The sequence below is a fragment of the Stegastes partitus genome, unplaced genomic scaffold (assembly GCF_000690725.1).
Source record: "Stegastes partitus isolate 25-593 unplaced genomic scaffold, Stegastes_partitus-1.0.2 Scaffold475, whole genome shotgun sequence".
Classification (NCBI taxonomy): domain Eukaryota; kingdom Metazoa; phylum Chordata; class Actinopteri; family Pomacentridae; genus Stegastes; species Stegastes partitus.
This window is the reverse complement of record NW_007578206.1, coordinates 249,158-267,521: the sequence shown is the minus strand read 5'-3', so window position 1 is coordinate 267,521 and position 18,364 is coordinate 249,158. Positions and strand designations below refer to the sequence as shown.

Here is an 18,364-nt window from a genome sequence, read left to right as displayed (position 1 = left end):
ACAGTTCAGTTTTAGTTTCATCAGACCACAGGACTTGTCTCCAGAAATTAAGGACTTTGTCCCTGTGTGCATTTACAAACTGTAATCTGGCTTTTTTATGTTGCTTTTGGAGTAATGTCTTCTTCCTCTCTGAGTAGCCTTTCAGCCCATGTCATTACAGGACTTGTTTCACTGTGGATAATGACACTCTCCAACCAGCTTCAGCAGCATCTTCACAGGTCTTTTACTTTTGTTCTGGTGTTGATAGAAACGTTTCACACCAAAACACGTTCATCTCTGGGACACAGAACCCGTCTCCTTCCTGAGCAGTATGATGGCTGGACATTCCCATGGTGTTTATACTTGTCTATAATTGTTTGAACAGATAACTGTGGAACCTTCAGGCATCTGGAAATTGTACCCAAGGATGAACCAGACTTGTGGAGGTTCACAATTCTCTTCCTGATATCTTGGCTGATTTCTTTAGACTTTCCCACGTTGTCACAAAAGGAAGCAGTGTGTTTGAGGTGTGCCTTAAAATACATCCACAGGTGTGCCTCCAATTAACTCAAATGTTGTCAATTAACCTATCAAAAGCTTCCAAAACCATGACATCATCATCTGGGCTTTCCCAAATACTTTGAAGGAATAGTAATCTTCTGTAAACTACTGACTTTAAAGAAAGTAATTTTTAAAAAATCTCTAAAAAGTCTCTCTCTCTTTATTCTGGCATTTAGCAAAGAGAAATAATTTTGATAATCCTAACTGACCGAAAACTGGAAATGTTTAGTCTGATTTAATGTCAGACAGTAAGAAAAAAAAGGATTTATGTCTTATTATACAGTGCATGTAAACTTTTGGTTTCAACTGTATATCCTCAAAGCGCCAATTCTCCTGGTTTCCACTCAGTGTCGGTATCAGTAGTCAAAGTATCTGTACTTCTGCCTTTCCTTGATATCTGCCACAGCAGTGAAGGCTGTGCGTGGAACAAGCCGTGTTATTTTCATATGTACAGTAACTCTGTTCTGCCTGCTTCCGAATAAAGTTCTGCTACTTGTAGGTTTTGAGTGACTATTCAGCAGGTAGACGTTTACATGGACAGTTTGCATTTTCAACAGCTGACACTGCATCTCAAAACTGTTATACAAAACTGTTATCATTTAGTAGTAACAAATTCTGAAAAAAAAAACACACAAAAAAAAATCTTCAGGACGCGTGGCCAAGTAAAAACCTAACAATTTAACACATGTATTTTTTTTAATAGGACATTATACAGTACTTCCTGTTCAGCATCCACATTTAGTCCAGACAGTTTTATAGCATTTATTCAAAGCAAAACACTCAAAATGCTTCTCACAAGTGCACATCTTTTGATCAAAATTTATTGGGTTTCGTCCTCAAACAAGTATAAAATATAAATCTTTTCTAAATCAAGCTAGAAACCAAGCCAAAGCCTCAATAACAGCTGGGACTTTAAATTAACATTGCACAAATTGTCAGTCTTACAGCTGGTAGCTACAAGCTGAAGATTGCAGGGGCCACAAAGGTTTTTTTTTTTCTTTTCTTTTCTTTTTTAGCTTTCTAAAGCAATACTGCAGAAGTGATTACACATACATACCACAATTAATCAAAGATTCTGACAGATACTCTCAGTTTTTAACACACTTCAGATGCGGAGTGGATTGTTAGTTCCATAGACACAGAATAATACCAATTTGGGCTGTGCTGTTGAGATGTTTTGTCATGAATAAAACCACAAGTAAGTCAGTTTCATTCCCAGAAGTTAATCTGCTTGACACTCTGGCTAATGCGTACCGGTTTATGTAGGTTTCTACAGGACTGAGATCACAGCCGAATTCAAAAAACAAAACAAAAAAAAAACTGTCTCTAAAGCCAGGAGTGATGTTTTTAAATGGCTTTACCACATTCATTAAGGCAGAGCTTACAGCTAGATCACTGTATTTCTTTCCTGTGTCTATGGAAGCAACTGTAACTTAATACAAGAGCTGAGAAATCCCTGTCATGTTCCAGTAAAACAACTCTGAAAATATGTTATACTGAAGCAGAAACAACGTTCAGTTCATGATTAAAAGCAAATCACGCCCACTGAAAGCAGTAACTTGGGGTAAAAACTGTCAGCAGGTAAAAATTAGATCAGAAAAAAACTGAAGGTGAAAATTCCACTGTAAATGAGTTAAAAAAAACAAAAACATTTCTGTTAATACATACATTATGTTACAATTCTGACAAGGTGTTTTTTTTTCTTTACCAAAAAGCTGGCGGCTGTATAGTGAAAACATCTGAATCTCTGATTGCTGTAAGAAACATTCAACCGACTACCTGTCTAAATACAGAAAAAACGAGGGAGGACTATAGCAGGAGTATAGCGAAGGATACAGATATGACATATGAGCATAATACAACAGCAGGTAAACTACTCAGATCACAATGTTAGCTCTACTGCACAAGGTTAACTGGGATACATGAGTGTTGAATATAAAATCACACCTCAGTGAACAGACATGGCACCTCAACAGACCTGGGGAGAAGTGTTAACACTGGTTTCTACCAATAATATTAATTCAGCTCACATGAGGATTTCATTAACTGTCAGGAAGGACAACTTTTGTTACAGTATCACAAAAATAGACAGAAAATGTCATCACTTGGACATTATCAGATTGTTTTTTTCAAAAACTTAATTTTGGAAAGCTTTCTCTCGAGTATAGATTGCAAATCAAAGATGGAGACTTTAGGTCTGAAAAGCACAGAGAAGCACAAGTGCCTCAAACCTGCATTTTGTTCTAAGCGCCAGCAGGGGGCAACTTGTGTGGTTGCAAAAACCTGATAGTACAGAAGTCTATGAGAAAATGACCCTACTTCTTTGAAAAAATTTAACCTCAGTAAACATTTTCATAATAAGTTTATTGACTCAATTGCTAGTTTTAAAACTTTTTGAGGATGGCATGGTGTTCATTTTGCAAATTATGGTCTTATTTAGACTAAAACGGATGACAAATTAGGGTATGTTTTAGGGGAGGGATACTTTGCGATTGCTATCGTATAACCATACATAGTGTGCTCAAGTCCTCCAACCAGATCTACTGCTTGTTTGTAACACTTGGTTTAAAATAATCAAGATGGTAACGGTTAAATGCCAAATTTCATGCTTCACAACTGTAGTCCACGGCGGATGTCACAGTCGCTACATCCATCTTTTATATACAATCTATGCTCCAGAGCTACATCAGACATTAAATAACTGTTCATCAGTAAACTGAATTTCACTTGTCGAATTGGTGGAGTTTCTTTTTAAACAGCTGTGATTTTGAGTAATGATCTTGTTCCATTTAAATTCTCGTCACAAAACAGCTTAGACATATTTTAGCATGATTGGGATACATTACAATACATTACAAACGAAAAAAACAAACAAACAAAAAAACCCTGTTTTTTCCAAGAATTTCACTTTTTGGAATTTCGTTACCTCAGCGCATGTCTATTCCATTGAGTTATGATTCTATATTTTCGCAACCAAAGTACCATTAGCCACTTGGGCAACACTGACTGAACTCTAAGACTGATTCTATTTCAAAAACACTATTCTATTGTACATATTGTATGAGTCTGTCTTGTTAACAAGCAATCCACTGATGTCTGGATAGAGCTGTAATGACAGTTTTTTGTAGATAGAAACATATAAAACCATTCAAAACAGACTGACTATAGTAAAGAAAGAGCACACTGTAAAAGACTGTGGGCTGGATACCTGGGGGCAGGTTTAAGCCTAATCTGTGGACTAAACAAAGCTAGTCATGGACATGCAAAATACCAAGAATCAACTGCGTATAAAAGGGCACGGAATGAGTGCACTTGGGGTGATAATGTAGTTCCATCAAAGGACTCCTTTCAAATGTTGCTCAGCTTGGAGCTCACTAATTCAAGCAGGCCCTTCCAAGCTATCAGTAGCTCGACTTAGTCAATGATCTGAAAAAGTTTCAACACATGTAAAAGAAAACAGGTCCATAGTTGCAGTCAACTTGGTAATAAAAAGTAACAGGTATTATTAAAGCTACACAAGCAGTTTAGCCCAGATTAGGCTTTTACTGTGCCAAGTATACCAACCCAAAATATCGTATGTACAAAATGAGCTGTTGTCTGTCTTGTTATTGCATGCAGTATTAGACAAAAGTGTACCTTAACATTTTGAACTTATTTTCATGGCCAGGCACTTGTCACATTACAACAGTATGGATAAAGGCTTCTCTTACAGCTAACGGCCAATATTGGCTTCAAAATGTCCATTAAAATGCCTTTTTGGAAAGCTAAAGGTGCCAGCATCTCGTGTGACAAGTGCCTGGTGACAAAATACAATTAATTTCGGAACCCCAAGGTATCCAAGTAAGGACTTACAACAGAAGTTTCCAAAGTCAACTTCAGAGTATCTAGGCATCTTTTAGCGTCAGCAGAAAGCAGCGCTCCATCATGCATCACAACTCCGTTTGAACAAACTGTTAATCAGCTAAACATTTCTGATTTCCAAAGTCGAGAGTTGGTGAAATTCTGTTCAAACAGGTGTACGAGCCATGTAGGCACATAGGTTTACCTGCAAAGCTTCATCAGGGTCCCTCCCCTACCAGTGAAAAACAGTAGTTGAGACAGGTTTCAGTCTATTGTCCTGTCATCTGAATGCAGTAAAGCATGAAGAAAACAGAAGGAGGAGGGGTATTTGGTAGACTTCCCACCACAGAGGGAATGATGTGCTGGTTCTTCATCACAACAATTCCTTCCGTGAGAGAAAGCAACACTTCCAAGAATGTTAGAATTTTTTGAACGGTTGTCAGTCATTTGAAGATGTCCCTTTAGCCCCGTCTGTGTGTCTGCTGTGTTGCAGACAAGTTAATGAGACAGAGAACGAACATGACACTGCTAACATTTACAGAAATGCCTCCGGAAGAGCACATCATGAGTCTATTTGCTCATTTTACAAAAGTGGACTGGAGGAGAGGGGTAGGGAGTCAGATGGGGGCATAGGGGTGCAAGAGGGGCAAATGGGAGAAAGCTCCCATAATTTAAAGCAAAATTCCAAGACATGATGACAAATATAACACAAATGCATTTTCAAAGGGAGAAATGATTAAAATGGGGCTCAAATTGTGCAATTTAGTGAAAGAAAGCGGTGGGTGATTGTTCGATTGTTTTGAGCCATACAAACTTCCAACTATGAAACACATATATTATTAGAAAAGTGGATACACTGGTAATATTCCTCCTTGTGTGCAAACACACCAAGAATAAAAAAAGGCAAAATACTGGTTCAGTTTGTAATCATACAAAACAGGTTTGGTCTCTCAGAGCCATTTCATGGTAGAATATGAGATTAAGGTGCCTAATCAAGATTTAATCCACTATGAACACAAGTGGACAAAGTGCATTTTTTTTTTTCTAAAAGAAAAAAAAGAAGAAAAAGTTTGATTTAGGTGCTTCAGGTTTTTGTCTTTAGTGCAGACTGGAGTCATTATTATCTGAAATACTGTTAAACAGTGTTTCTTAAAGTACGGGTCGGGACCCAAATTGATTCACAGGCCTCATGTCGGTGATTTGGTGCTAACTTGCTGATTAATTTACTCTAAATTCACATTGTGTCTGCAGCTGGTGCTTACATTTACATGGTTTGAGGGAAACTCTGCTTTAATCCATCAGAGGCCCACCACCAGTAAAATACTGCAGCAATTTTTTTTCTTTTTATTTTCAGTGGACCCAGACGTCCACCTCACAGTGGCCATTTATTAAACTACAGCACACTGCTCAGGAGATAACACTTTCAACTTTGGCACAACAGCCTCATACTGTCTGAACCTACACAACCCACTTTGAAAAGGTCAGAATAACACAGAATGTGTTCTGTCACAAGTGAGACATGAATTTAAAAACATTAATAGCAGTGCATATTAAACACATTCTGTGGCATCTTTCTCCTCAGATCTGTAGGTTTTCAGTTAAAAATCTATAATATTAATGAAACAATGAACTAAGGGAAGACTTAAGAAGACATCCTGTGTTTCTTAAAAGCATCATGGCGTTGGCATTCATTCAGCATTAAGGTACTTCTTCTCCTGTCAGGTTAGGCCTTCATCTCAGACAGTTAATGTCTTTATCAGTCCATGCCAGCTGGTCCTTGCGATGATCTTCACAGGTGCTCAAGAAAACATGTCAAATCAACCCCACAATTAGATGTATGCTGGTTTCGTTGGGGACATTGCTCAGCAGTGACATCTAGCTGTGATACGTTTAAAGCACCTTTCTGAATATAACAGAGAAGTCTTTTTTTTTTGTTGTTGTTCTGTGTGCGCTGTTGGCTCGGGACCAGGAGTGAAACATTCATAACATTAGAGATTGAAGTTTGAATTAGGCCTGTGCTCATAACAGCATAACAAAAACTCCTTCTCAAGGAAAAGTGGCATCACTGTGTGAATAAATCTCCATACTGGCTTCAACTCAGCAAGCAAGGAGTGCAAATCTAACAAGGACCATGATGGACATTAAAACTGTCATCTCCTCCTACAACCTGTCATTTACAACAGTCAGTATAATAGTTTGTAAAGAAGGGCTAATGGATGCAACGTATTTTTGGGTAGCTATTTCATCTCAACAGTTTTTATCGTCAGCTCAGCTTGAAGATTGCACTTCACGGTGTTCCTTTTGACAAAATATCGTGCTCCGTAACTTTCATCAAAGTCTCATGTGCCACTGAAGATTTGTAGGCTTTGATTCTTATCTTAACCTTACTTACAATACAGAGAGCGTGAGCTAAAGCTAATAATCCATCTGTTAGTCTCATGTAGATGTGATTCAGAAATAGTTGGAAAAAACAGTGAATTAATGTTGCAAATGACTACACATGCAAAGTGGCAAATAAAGAACTTGGTTTAGCTAACTGTCTTCCAGCATTGATCAATCCAGTACTTCTCTTGTAACATTCAGTAAAGTTTCACCTTGCTTCCCACAATCACTAGTCTTCGGAAACGGACAAAGACTTCCTGACGCTACGTGATGGCTCCCAAACCTCACTGTCGTCTGTTTCCTCGCCGTCATCCTCCTCGTCTTCTTCACCTTCATCTTCCTCTCCCATTCCTGCCCCACCCTGCTCCTCGGTGGCCGCCGACGCCTCTCCCTGCGACTCCTCTTCGTCCTCCTCTGCTCCTTCGTCTCCGTCCGTCCTGCCTGCAGCTGCCTCCTGGAAGGGATCTGACCCAACGTCTAAGCGTCGCTGAACCTCGGCGAACCACTCCCTGACCTTTTCACAGAAAAAGAGACGCCTTAGCTGCATGTTGACAGTAGGTCACGTCCTTTGTGGTATTTCTAAGAATTTGGGTGAAACAGATTTGCATTTTTAACTAATGAAAGACTAAGGGTCAAAATGTGTGCACATTTTTTTGGGTTCTTTTACTGTCATAGCTGATGATCTGCAGAGCTTGTCCATGAGATTTTCTGGAGTGCAAAAACGTTTTACTGACTGTTAACTGCACGGTTCGAATGACATTAAAATGTGTTTACATTGTACAAATAGACACATATTACACATCATTGCTGTTTTAGGAACAATTTTGATAATCTTTTGGACTAAATATCCTAAAATGTGGTTATTTTGTGGCTCATTTATTAAAAGTACATTCAAGATATCCACAATGTCATTCTTTCTGTCCACAACTGTCATTTCACATATCAGTTTGTCGTAAAAGTGACACCATAAGTGTGAATTGCAGATATCTGTGGCTGCATTATGACTAGTTGTAATTCCACTTTCAAATATCAACAATTTATTTTAGACTAGTCATGATTCTACTTCAAGGTATCTATATTGTCCTTTTCAGATATCCTAATTTAAGCCTTATCTACCATATCAACCGCCACTACTTCTGCTAATGCATGCTTTGCAGAACCAATAACTACTGGTGACACTTGCATAAGCAGTATCTGTGATATTTGAGACACATACAGCTATTATTCTGACCAGTCAAAAGTGAATTCCAGATATCTGTAAATGTTGTTTCAACAAGTAGGAATGACGCTATAAATACCCTGAATAAAAATTCCGACCAGTTACAGTGTAAATATCACTAATCAAAAAGACGTTGATCTCTCTAATTTAAATTCTGCTCTGTAAGCTGCACTAAATAAAAAAAAAAAATAAAGGAAAAAAGTATCAGCCAGGAAAACTGCAAAATCATACATTCAATTACAATTATTTTTTGAGAATTTTTATTTATGTTTATTTTCCTACTTTAAGTTAAACGTCAGCCATGTTGCATAAAACATGGCCTAAAAGAGGACTTAAAAATGAACAAAAACTTCAGTGAATCATGTAGTTTGGAAGGTATTCCTATTTGTTAAGACACTTTCTGTCTTTGACAAGTGAGCAGTGTCTTAAATCAACTTAATGAAGCCAGAAACGTGGATTTTCTGATCACCTTAGTCCCATGAAGCGTTCAGATATTGGGGCCCTGGTGCCAAAATATAAAATAATTTGTGATAAAAATGCGGTTCTGTTAATTACCTGTTCATAGCTCATGTTGGTCTTGGTGACAAGCTCATCCAGATCTTGCTCGTTGAGGAACTGGTACTTCAGGTAGTACTCCTTCAGGATCTCCCTCCCAGTCTTGAATTTCTTTGACAGGGGTGACCTGTCAACATCTGCACTGGAGGCCGACCTCCGTGGCTGCTTCCTGGTTCGGGATCGCCCCCAACCGCGATGTCTACCACGTCTTTTACGGCCGCCGCCGCCGCCGCCCCCCATTTTACCACTACCTCCTCCATTTGGTCCTTCGATGCTGCCGCTTTGGTACTGAAAGAACCATTTCAGGTTTCCGTTCTTCCAGGAATACCGAGAGTCTCCAAACCAGCTGACGATGTAGGAGCGAGCAAGGCCGCTCTCTTCTGCCAGCTGATCGTACTCCTCTGGTGTGGGCCACTGGGTCCGCACAAAGGCACTTTTCAGAATGTGGAGCTGCTCCGGAGACTTTTTAGTTTTGTCTTTTAGGTCTTTCCTGCTGCTGCCGGGCATCTGCTTACTGCGACTCCCTGGAGGTGTTTGACTACCCTTTCGAGACGATGTGGCAGATGGAGAAGAAGAGGTTGCTCCTCCTGTTCCTCCTCCTTCCAATGCTTTTGCTCCATCTGTTTCCATTTTTCCTCCCTCAGAAGAATCCGGCGAGGAGGTACTGACAGATGGCATTTTTCGTCTCTCAGTGAACCAGGCGTCAATCTCCCTCCGTGTCAGTTTAGTCTCCGTCCTCAGGCGGTTGAATTCTTCATCTGATGGGGTGCTGCTCTTCTCAAAACTCTCCTCCAGCACCACCAGCTGCTCTGGTGTCTTCTCCTTAAACTTCTGCAGAGTAAAGTCTGGGAAAGGGTTCCAAGTTTTAGACCGGGTCTCCTTCTCCTTCACAGGAGGAGTGCGTGGAGGATGGGGCGATGTGGGGGTCACATCATCGCTTGAGTCAATAACAATAGTGGTGCCAGCAGCGCTGCTACAGCCGCCACCTCCTCTGCCCCCTCCATCGTGGAAAACAATGACATGGCTGTTCTTGGAGTTGCGCTGGTTGTACCGGGTGTCACTGAACCATTTTTTGATCTCTCCCTTTGTCAGGTTCGTGACTTTCATCAACCGGGCAATTTCTGCATCAGTGACAAAGTGGTTTTTCAGGTAGCTGGCTTTCAGCTCTGCCAGCTGCTCTTTGGATTTCTTAGGTCGCATATTGAATGTGTCAGCACTGAGGGCTGAGTTCTCCTTAGAGAGAGAAGGAAAAAAAAGACATATTAATCAAGTCTCAAATACCTGGTATGAGAAAGATAAAATGGCCACATATGCAACGAGTGCAATTTGCACAACTTATAAAGAAACCATGAGGTCATTTTCTACACTAGTTGAGCTTAAGAAATCACAAACGAGCTTGCTGACAGCAATAACAGCACAAATCAGCTTTACGCATTTTTCCCACCTGTGGAGAAAGAGAGGGAGGCTGGACAGTGGTAGCCCGTTTCAGCTCACTGTTTGTTGGGGTAGGCTGACAGGGAACTCTGCTGGAGCTCTGAGACTGACTGGGCAACCCTGCCACTGTCAGTGTGATGGGACTGGTCACTGGAAGGTTCCCCCCTGGTCCAACCTGCGGAAAAACCAGACAGGGTTTATTAAAGTGGTCTTTATTGCTAAAACAAAACTGTGTTTCAAATGTGTAATTGCTATGTTTCCTTGTACTTGTGCCACTGGACTTTTGGTAAGGTTACACTTCCCTTTTGCTCTTATTTGTAAAAGTCTGGCCAGACACCAAAACCAACACAGACAAGGAACAGCCAGTGCAGTGAAAATGATTTCAATCAAGAGGAGCGTAATCATTCACCTATTCACTCTATAATCATTTGGTACAAAACCTCAGTTCCCAAGCTACGATGCATTTTCATTGTAATGTGCGATGGCATGAAGCAGTTTGTGTGTTTAAGATGAACTGCATAATGTTGTTTCTCAGCAGATCATATAACATTACTGGAATCCAGGCAACAAGCAAACCCGGCATGTATGGCAGTGGTTTGTGAAACGGTTAAAGGAACGTATTTACAATGTGGAATAATGAGGTCATGTTAATAAGGTCAATGAAATAAAATTCAAAGGGGAGTCAAGCAGCTGTTTCTTCGATGAATTTAGCATGGATTCACTCTGAAACATTACCACCCATTGAAACTAGTGCATTGTCACGTCTTTGAGGGAAGCTGACGGACATACTGCAAGCTTTTCTTACCTACCTGTGTGAACACGAGGCCAGGCTGGCCGACTATCTGGCAGGTCTGAAGAATGGACTGCAAACCGTTAGCAGCAGCTGAGAGTTGGTGAGCAGGTATTACAGTGATGGTCTGAGGCACTGTGTGCACCGTGCCGTTAAACTGTTTCCTCCTGGCCTCCTCCACTTCCTCGGGAGTCCAGCTGACACCGTGCTTCAGTCGCTGGGCTGAGAACCACACCTGGGATCAACGGCATTTGATTATCTTTTGCTAAAAAGAGTCAGCATGTAGATGCATAGATTGAGGTTGCTTTTCACTTGATAAAATATACACAGATATATAATTATGCATAAATACCAAGACAGTACGCTGTTTTAAAAAGCATATCAAAACAATGACATACGGCTGACAGAATCACATACAGTAAATATAGTATTTCATTAGAGACAGGGGAGGTCAGATCAGGCGTCCAGGTAGCACATTTTCCACAAGAACAGTTTAGGGATAGAGACAGAAACAGGGCAACTTCATTAAACCCACATATTACAAGAAAATGAAAAAACCTCAATACATGGTGGGAAATTCAGGCCATCTGACAAACAAACATTGAACAGCAGGGAAAAGGAGACAGCTTTTGATGCCCACCCCTCTTTATCAATAATTGGTTTTACACTGACATACATGGCATTATGAAAATATAGGGGGTATGCTAGCTAAATTTAGAGGTAATTAGGTTGAGCCTAACTTGGTTGAATTTTTGCAGATGCACTTCATCAGCAGAGAGGAGACAAAGGAGATGATGACTGGAGCTACAGAGCCTTTCTAGACCATGCAGTCCAAGGGTTTCCCCATCAGTTAGTCCATGAGTGTGTGTTATGCTAATGGGTTTTGTTACTGTTGGAATATTTAATACCAGATCAATAAGTACTGCTAAAAATAAAGAGGTAATTATTAGTTATTGTTATGGGCCTAAAATTCAATAATGCTGCATCACTAAAAGTGGGTGATTAAATTTCAACCCTATTTACTTGTAGGGATTTTAAGATGTCTTGCAAACAAGTGGACACAAACAGATGAAAATACTTCCGCCTAAGCAATCTACTAAAAAAAAATCTCCCGACTTCCATGTACCTTGATCTGCTCCTCTGTGAACTGTGTCTGTGCTGCCAGGCTGCTGATCTCAGCCATGGAGGGGTAAGGAAACTTCTTGTATGTATTGCCCAGCAGGGGGTTGGTGTCCATAGCTGCACTGTAGGAAGGGATGCTGCTGAGGGGAATCAGGAGCTGGGGCTGAGCTGCTGCAGTGCTCTGCTGGGCCTGGAAGGCAGAAAGCACCTGGAATAGAGAAAGAGAGCGAGGAAAATGACAAATGTGGTATGGTGCCCAAGTTGTAATTGGCAAGCTGCTGTCCTGCTGAAGTGCTCCTGAACAAGACGATGTATGTTTATCAGCTGCAGGACTTCTGTGATGCTGTTGATATATATCATTAGAGTAATGCTTTGTCAAAAAAGTCCCATCAGTTTTTAGCTGCTGCTGGGTCTAAAAACATGGGCATTCATGTTTTACAGATAGGGATAAAGATATCATCCCTATGCCTGTATGTCTGTGTATTAAACACTTAATGATCTACCTGTGCCAGACCAGCAGGCAGAACAGTGGGGTTTAAAATAGATGATTTCCTCTGGTGTTCTGGTGGGCCGAGCAGCAAACCACCCCCGCCGAGCTTCATGGAGTCGTGCAGCAGCATCTCCACTGGCGTCATGGGTCCTAACGGTGCTTCAATGGGCTCCTGCTCTCCTCCCAACTCTCCCTCACTACCTACTCCAAACCCTTCTGCTCCCTCATCTGAAGATTTCAGAGACACAGCGATCCTCTTGGGTTCAGATTTGGTCTTCATCCTCATGATCGGTGTTTTGCTGAGAGAGATGGCAGAAACTGCTGCAGGGTCTGCTCCTCCCTCCTCAGGTGCATCACACTGCTGTTCCTGGATCAGCTGGTCACTGCTCGGATCCTCTGGAGGATTTGCAGCGCTGCGCTTCAATGAAGGACCGATGACTTCACTATCGTCTCCAGTAGAGACACTGGGTTCATCTAAAATAGTAATGATAACAATAACAACACATTTATTGTGGCACATGATTCATGTTGAATTAGATTGACAGTGAATATGCGTATATGAAAAGTTTAACTGTTCAGTGCCTATAAAAAGTATTCACCCCCCTTGGAAGTTCTCCAGTTTTATGACTTTACAACATTAAATGTTGGTCAATTTATATGGCTTTTTTGACAAGAATGTAAAAAAAAAAAAAAGCTTTCTAAAAAGTAAAGATGAAAAACAGATACAAGATCAGTGAGGGAGGCCACCAAGACACCTATGACTCATCTGAAGGTGTAACAAACTTCAGCAGCTGAGATAGGGAAAAGCTGTTCAGTGCCTGTTCTTCACCAATCAAAGCTTTATGGGCGAGTGGGAGAGTAGCAAAGAAAACCGCTGTTAAAAAAAAAATCATATTAAATCTAGACCAGAGTTCACCAGAAGGCACGTTGGAGACTCTGAAGTCAACTGGAAGAAGCTTTTTTGGTGTGATAAGACCAAAATTGAGCTTTTTGGCCACGAGTAGAAATGCTATGTTTGGCAGACACCAAACACTGCACTCATCACAAACACAACATCCACAGTCTGGAACATGGTGGTGGCAACATCATGATGTGACGCATGGCGGCGGCAGCATCATGATGTGGGGATGCTTCTCGGCAGCAGGCTCTGGAGAGCTTGTAAAGGTAGAGGGTAAAATGAATGCAGCAAAGTATAGGAAAATCCTGGATAGCAACCTGATGCAGTCTGTAGGAGAACTGTGACTTGGGAGAAGATTTCCCACACAATGACCCAAAGCATACAGCCAATGCTATAACAAAATGCTTTAAGACAACAAAATGAATGCTTTGGAGTGGCCAAGTCAGAGCGCAGACCTCAATCCAACTGAGAATTTGTGGCTGGACTTGAAAAGGGCTTTTTTTTTTTTCTTAAGATCCCAATGCAATCTAACAGAGTTTGAAAAGATTTGCAGAGAAGAGGTAAAATTACAGTGTCCAGATGTGCAAGGCTGATTGATACCTAACCACACATTGCTGTCATTGCATTCAAATGTGTATCTACTAAACACTGACATTAAGGAAATAAATAACTAATGCAGTCTCTATTGTTTTCTTACTTATTTCTTGTTTCCTAAGTTTTACTTTTTTAAAAAATTCTTGTCAAAAAAGCCAAATTTTAAAATCGCATAAAAGGGGAAAACCTCAAAGAGGGGTGAATACTTTTTATAGGCATTATATTTCAGGCTTCTGAAATGCCATTGTCATCCACACATGGAAGATCGGGTCAGCTCTTACCTGACTCTGGTGGAGCCGGAACAACCACTACAGCCTGACCCAGCTCCTCTGCAGTCGGCCCCTCCTCCGGTCCCTCCTTCACCTTCCCCTCCTCTTCCTCCCCTGCCTCTTCCTCCTTTGTCCTTTCTGCTTTCTCCTCCACCTCTTCCTGCTCCACCACATCAGAAGGCAGCACCATGCAAGGTGTGGTAGATTTCCGGCGGCTTGACATTGTCACTCCAAACTGTGTTTACTTCTGCTATGGTAATGAAGATGTGTGGCAGAACTGTCGAGGTTCACATATCGTAGGCAGCTGTGCTCACATGTCCTTCAGGCTTTGAATTATGTATTTCTGAGGGAAGGAACAAAACAATTAAGCAAATGTCACAAATAATGTGTCCACTGGTGCTGATGATTTATTGTTTAAATGAGCAATTGTTGTTTTACTGTTCTATAAATGTTAAGAAATAGCATGTGGACCAAGAGGCCAGCTTAGCTCATTAGCGTAAAAAATAAGGTCTGCATATCACTGAAAAATAATTTTGGGTACATAAAACAGTTAATTAGTTCAAAGTTAGTTAATTAGTAGTCCTTTTTAGTTTGGGATATACTGTACATATACATATTTCCTATATTCATTCATAGGACTGTGAATACTTTATAAAGACTTTTAAAGCTGCTTATAACCCATGACAACATGTATCATGCTGCGACATTAAGGTTTCAATATTGTTCAAATTCTTCCAGTAAACAAGTTAATTCACGGCAAATTCATCAATGACAGTCAGTTCATTGTTTCATTTCTTCTTCCTATCAGTGCATAATGAATAGTTTAGGACTGTGACTCATTTCTAAGACATCACTTTGAGATCCTCTGCTGTGTGACAGGCAATGTCATTAATTTTAGAGACCAAACAATTACTTGACAAAGTAACCACCAATTAATAATATGAGTTACATCCCTTTTTACAGCCACGTTAAAAAATACGTGCACGCCGTAAAAATTGCTGACTTATTCCAACATATCTGAACAAAAAAAAAAAAACACCTGTCCCTCTCTGAAACAGTGCTTACAGTTAAAGGCGACATCCTCAAACAAAAGACACATAGAACAAAACATTCTGTTGTCATTTTCAGGATTTAAATAAACAGCAGAAGTTACATGGAAAATACAAGCACACTGCCACACTTATCAGAACTTCCTCAGAGTAGAATCGTCGGTTTCAGATCAAGTGCCAATAATTGGAAGTGAAAGGTGGAACATGGCTTACTCAAACCTGATGTCTAGGATTTGGGGTTCTCTTCTCTGTCTGGTTTTGAGACTTTTGTTATTTTAATCAATACTACAGACTGACCATTTATCAGTTTGGCCAATTCTGAATCTGATATTTCATGTTTATCCAATTACTAGAGTTATTTTATGTAACCAATTTCCAATAAGATAATTCCTTTAAAAATGTGCTAGTTTGGCTCTGTCTATAGTCACAACTCTTTGGTCTTGATCAATGTCATTCCCACAGCACAACCTGACTGGTGACATGTCATGAGTAACAGCCCATCTACAACCAAGGACAGATGTTGAAAAGCTCTCTTTGCATTGAATGCATGCAAAACATTAATAAACAAAGGAACTTTTGTCTTCGAGTTTGTATTATTCTAAATTTTGACTCTGAGATTTTTCATCTTCACTGCAAATTTGTATAAGTTCTCAATACTGGTTACCTGTCTCCTTGTTTACTAATCATCGGTATGGACTGCTCCAAATTCATACCATAGTCACACATCAATCCCTATTTAATAAAATTACCACGATGGACAATGTGGGAGCAACTGGGGGCTCAAAGCTTGAAGATATTCCTATTAGTATGGACCACCAACATTATTTGATCTTCACCAAGACACTGTTTACATTTTGTTTTATAGCACAGATTGCCTGGTTACAACAAATGTTTAATTAAATGTCATGGCTACAGTCTTTTGTCCTGCTAGGTAATTCACTGTGACATAACAAATATTTTCAAACACCCCAATGTGCTTTGGGCCAACTTCTCATAAAGTCACAGATAATACAGCAGTAACAACAACTGTGTGTAGGCTACAACGTGCTGCCATCGTTTGCATTCACAGTTAGCAGCTCAATAACGTGGAGGTGTGAGCTAGCTAATTATTAAAGAAACCTTCTAGCATTTTTTTCATTTCTTTCTCTTTTTTTTTTCTTTAAACACAAGGACGTGGCGTCTAATTTAGCTCCAACAGCATCTAGCGTGTGAATAATGTGGGCCACCTAGCCAGTGTTAGCCGGGCCGGTCTGTATTATTGATCACGTCTGGCGGTAAACTTACTGGAACTACTGAAATGTGCACTGTGTTGCTACCAGGCTGTCGAGACGAGGCGAGGACTGATTTCCTGGGTCTCGGCAGAGCAGCCTTGAGCCTTCAGGTTGTCTGGCGGTATCTGTCCTCCGTCCCCCCGGGCTAACCGTTCAGCCCACAGCCTGGCCGGGCTGGACTGCAGCAGCGGTAACGTTATTCGGGCTTTGCGGGTCTCCCAAACCCCCCTAAAAGCCGAGGGAGGCAGACAGACAGGCGGACGGACGGACCGGTCTAACGGCTACGGCACTCGTTTGCAGATGCTGGAAACACCGGACATCTCTCCCCCCTCGTCGGAGCAGGTTATTTTAACGGCAGGAGCGCGTCTTTTTGTAAAAGTTAGAGCCTCCAACGCACGGCGGTTACATTCACACCGGGAGCGTCGGCGCCGTGTTGTATGCTGACCTAATTCTCTGATATTTTTTAACGGCAGATTTTTTTAATGATCAAACGGCGTCATCATTCAATGAGATACGTCCTGACGTCATTCCTCGGCGACTCTCGGTGCTGTGAAAAATTTGGGCAACTTAGCAAAAATGCCTAATGTTTTAGCGGTGTGGTGGGCTCTTTTTTTGATGTGAATTAAGCTACGGGTTGTCCAGAAAAGAAAGTGGATGTGAAACAATGTGTGAACTGGGCCGTAAACCGCTTCGGTTCCCCGGTCAGGCTGTCTGCCAAAATGTCCTTACATGACCCGGCAGGGCAGCAGGAGAAGCTACTTAAGGACAACACTGACATTGCAGCGTTTCCTCACAGTGGAGCTGCTGCTGCTGTTGTTCTTCAGGCTTTTCTCTTAGTCAAATTTAACAGTTTCCTTTCTGTTTTTTTTTTAACAGGCAACGATATAAAAGTCTTTTGTTAAAGCTGCCGTGCAAACGCCTCTTTGTGAATATATATAGCAACACCAATGCGAAAACAAAATGCAATTTTAGCAAATGGTGGAGCATGACAATTAACTGAGACCATTATTTAAATTGGGGGGCAATTTTATTTATTTTTATTTTTTACCAGAAAACTAATGTTTTTTTTTGTTTTTTTTTAGGTCACTCGTTTTAATTGTTAGCTTATGCAGACAAGGCTGCCATGCAAAGAACTCTACAGCACAATTAGCTTCTTTATGCAGCCCTCAATTGATTAAAAACTGGAACAGCTGCTAAAATTCTGCTTTATTTAAACTGTTGACAAAGCTCATAAGATAAATACATTATAAATTACACGAGATAAATCCAGCCAAGACACTTGTGTCTTCTGGCTGCAGGTTCTGGGTCAATCTTGTGATGTTTAGCAGTTTGGGCTCTTTGTTTCTAAAAGTTGTCAATGCAGGTTTCATCCCTGCAGTCTGTAAGCCTTTCAACTAAAAGAATAGCTAAACTTCAATCATACACATTAAAAAAAAAAAAAAAACATGTACAGATTCTTTACTTTTTAATAATAATATCAGAATTTTGAATTGTGCCAAAATCAGAGCAAATATCTTCTGGTTGGTCATAACTACCTGGTTGAATAGGAGGCAGATGCTGCATATGGCTGTACAGAAATGATTCTGCCAAAAGCTCTACTGGAAAAATAGTAATTACTGCATCTAACTCTATTCTACAATCACCCGTGTGGCTTTCGGACAACTAAGAGCAGAAATAAACAAATTCCAGAACCTAGCTCGGTGAAAATCACCAGTCATCAGCTAAAAAAAAACAAAAACAATCAGTATGGCTGGAGGAGAACTTTTGAATGTAAAAATACATCTTTTTGTGAATAGTTATGGATGAAACATCACTTACTTTACCTTGTATTACACAGAAAGGATCTGGAGCTTTTTTAACCAATTTATGCTGCACTATCACAAAGTCTGAGGGTTAAAAGGCAGATTTAAA

The 18,364-nt window shown here is 40.5% G+C and overlaps 1 protein-coding gene across 1 annotated transcript; it reads right to left on the bottom strand.

The window, feature by feature from the left end:
* Positions 1–1,217: 1,217 nt before the first annotated feature.
* zhx1 (zinc fingers and homeoboxes 1) lies at positions 1,218–18,357 on the bottom strand. The gene is made up of 8 exons (XM_008286899.1): positions 16,467–18,357; positions 14,146–14,476; positions 12,386–12,846; positions 11,887–12,090; positions 10,780–10,995; positions 9,981–10,145; positions 8,537–9,769; positions 1,218–7,276 (listed from the first exon to the last, which is right to left on the bottom strand). Exons 2-8 carry the CDS (start codon positions 14,354–14,356, stop codon positions 6,992–6,994), a joined length of 2,775 nt encoding a protein of 924 aa, XP_008285121.1. The 5' UTR covers positions 14,357–14,476; positions 16,467–18,357; the 3' UTR covers positions 1,218–6,991.
* Positions 18,358–18,364: the final 7 nt, after the last annotated feature.

What these genes read in the sequence shown, in the direction of transcription:
- zhx1 (XM_008286899.1), bottom strand. Translation starts at nt 14,356, where the DNA reads ATGTCAAGCCGCCGGAAATCTACCACACCTTGCATGGTGCTGCCTTCT. An exon ending in CTGGCCTCGTGTTCACACAG is followed by an intron (nt 10,146 to 10,779) that starts GTAGGTAAGAAA and finishes GTTTTTCCGCAG; the next exon opens with GTTGGACCAGGGGGGAACCT. An exon ending in CTCCCTCTCTTTCTCCACAG is followed by an intron (nt 9,770 to 9,980) that starts GTGGGAAAAATG and finishes TCTCTCTCTAAG; the next exon opens with GAGAACTCAGCCCTCAGTGC.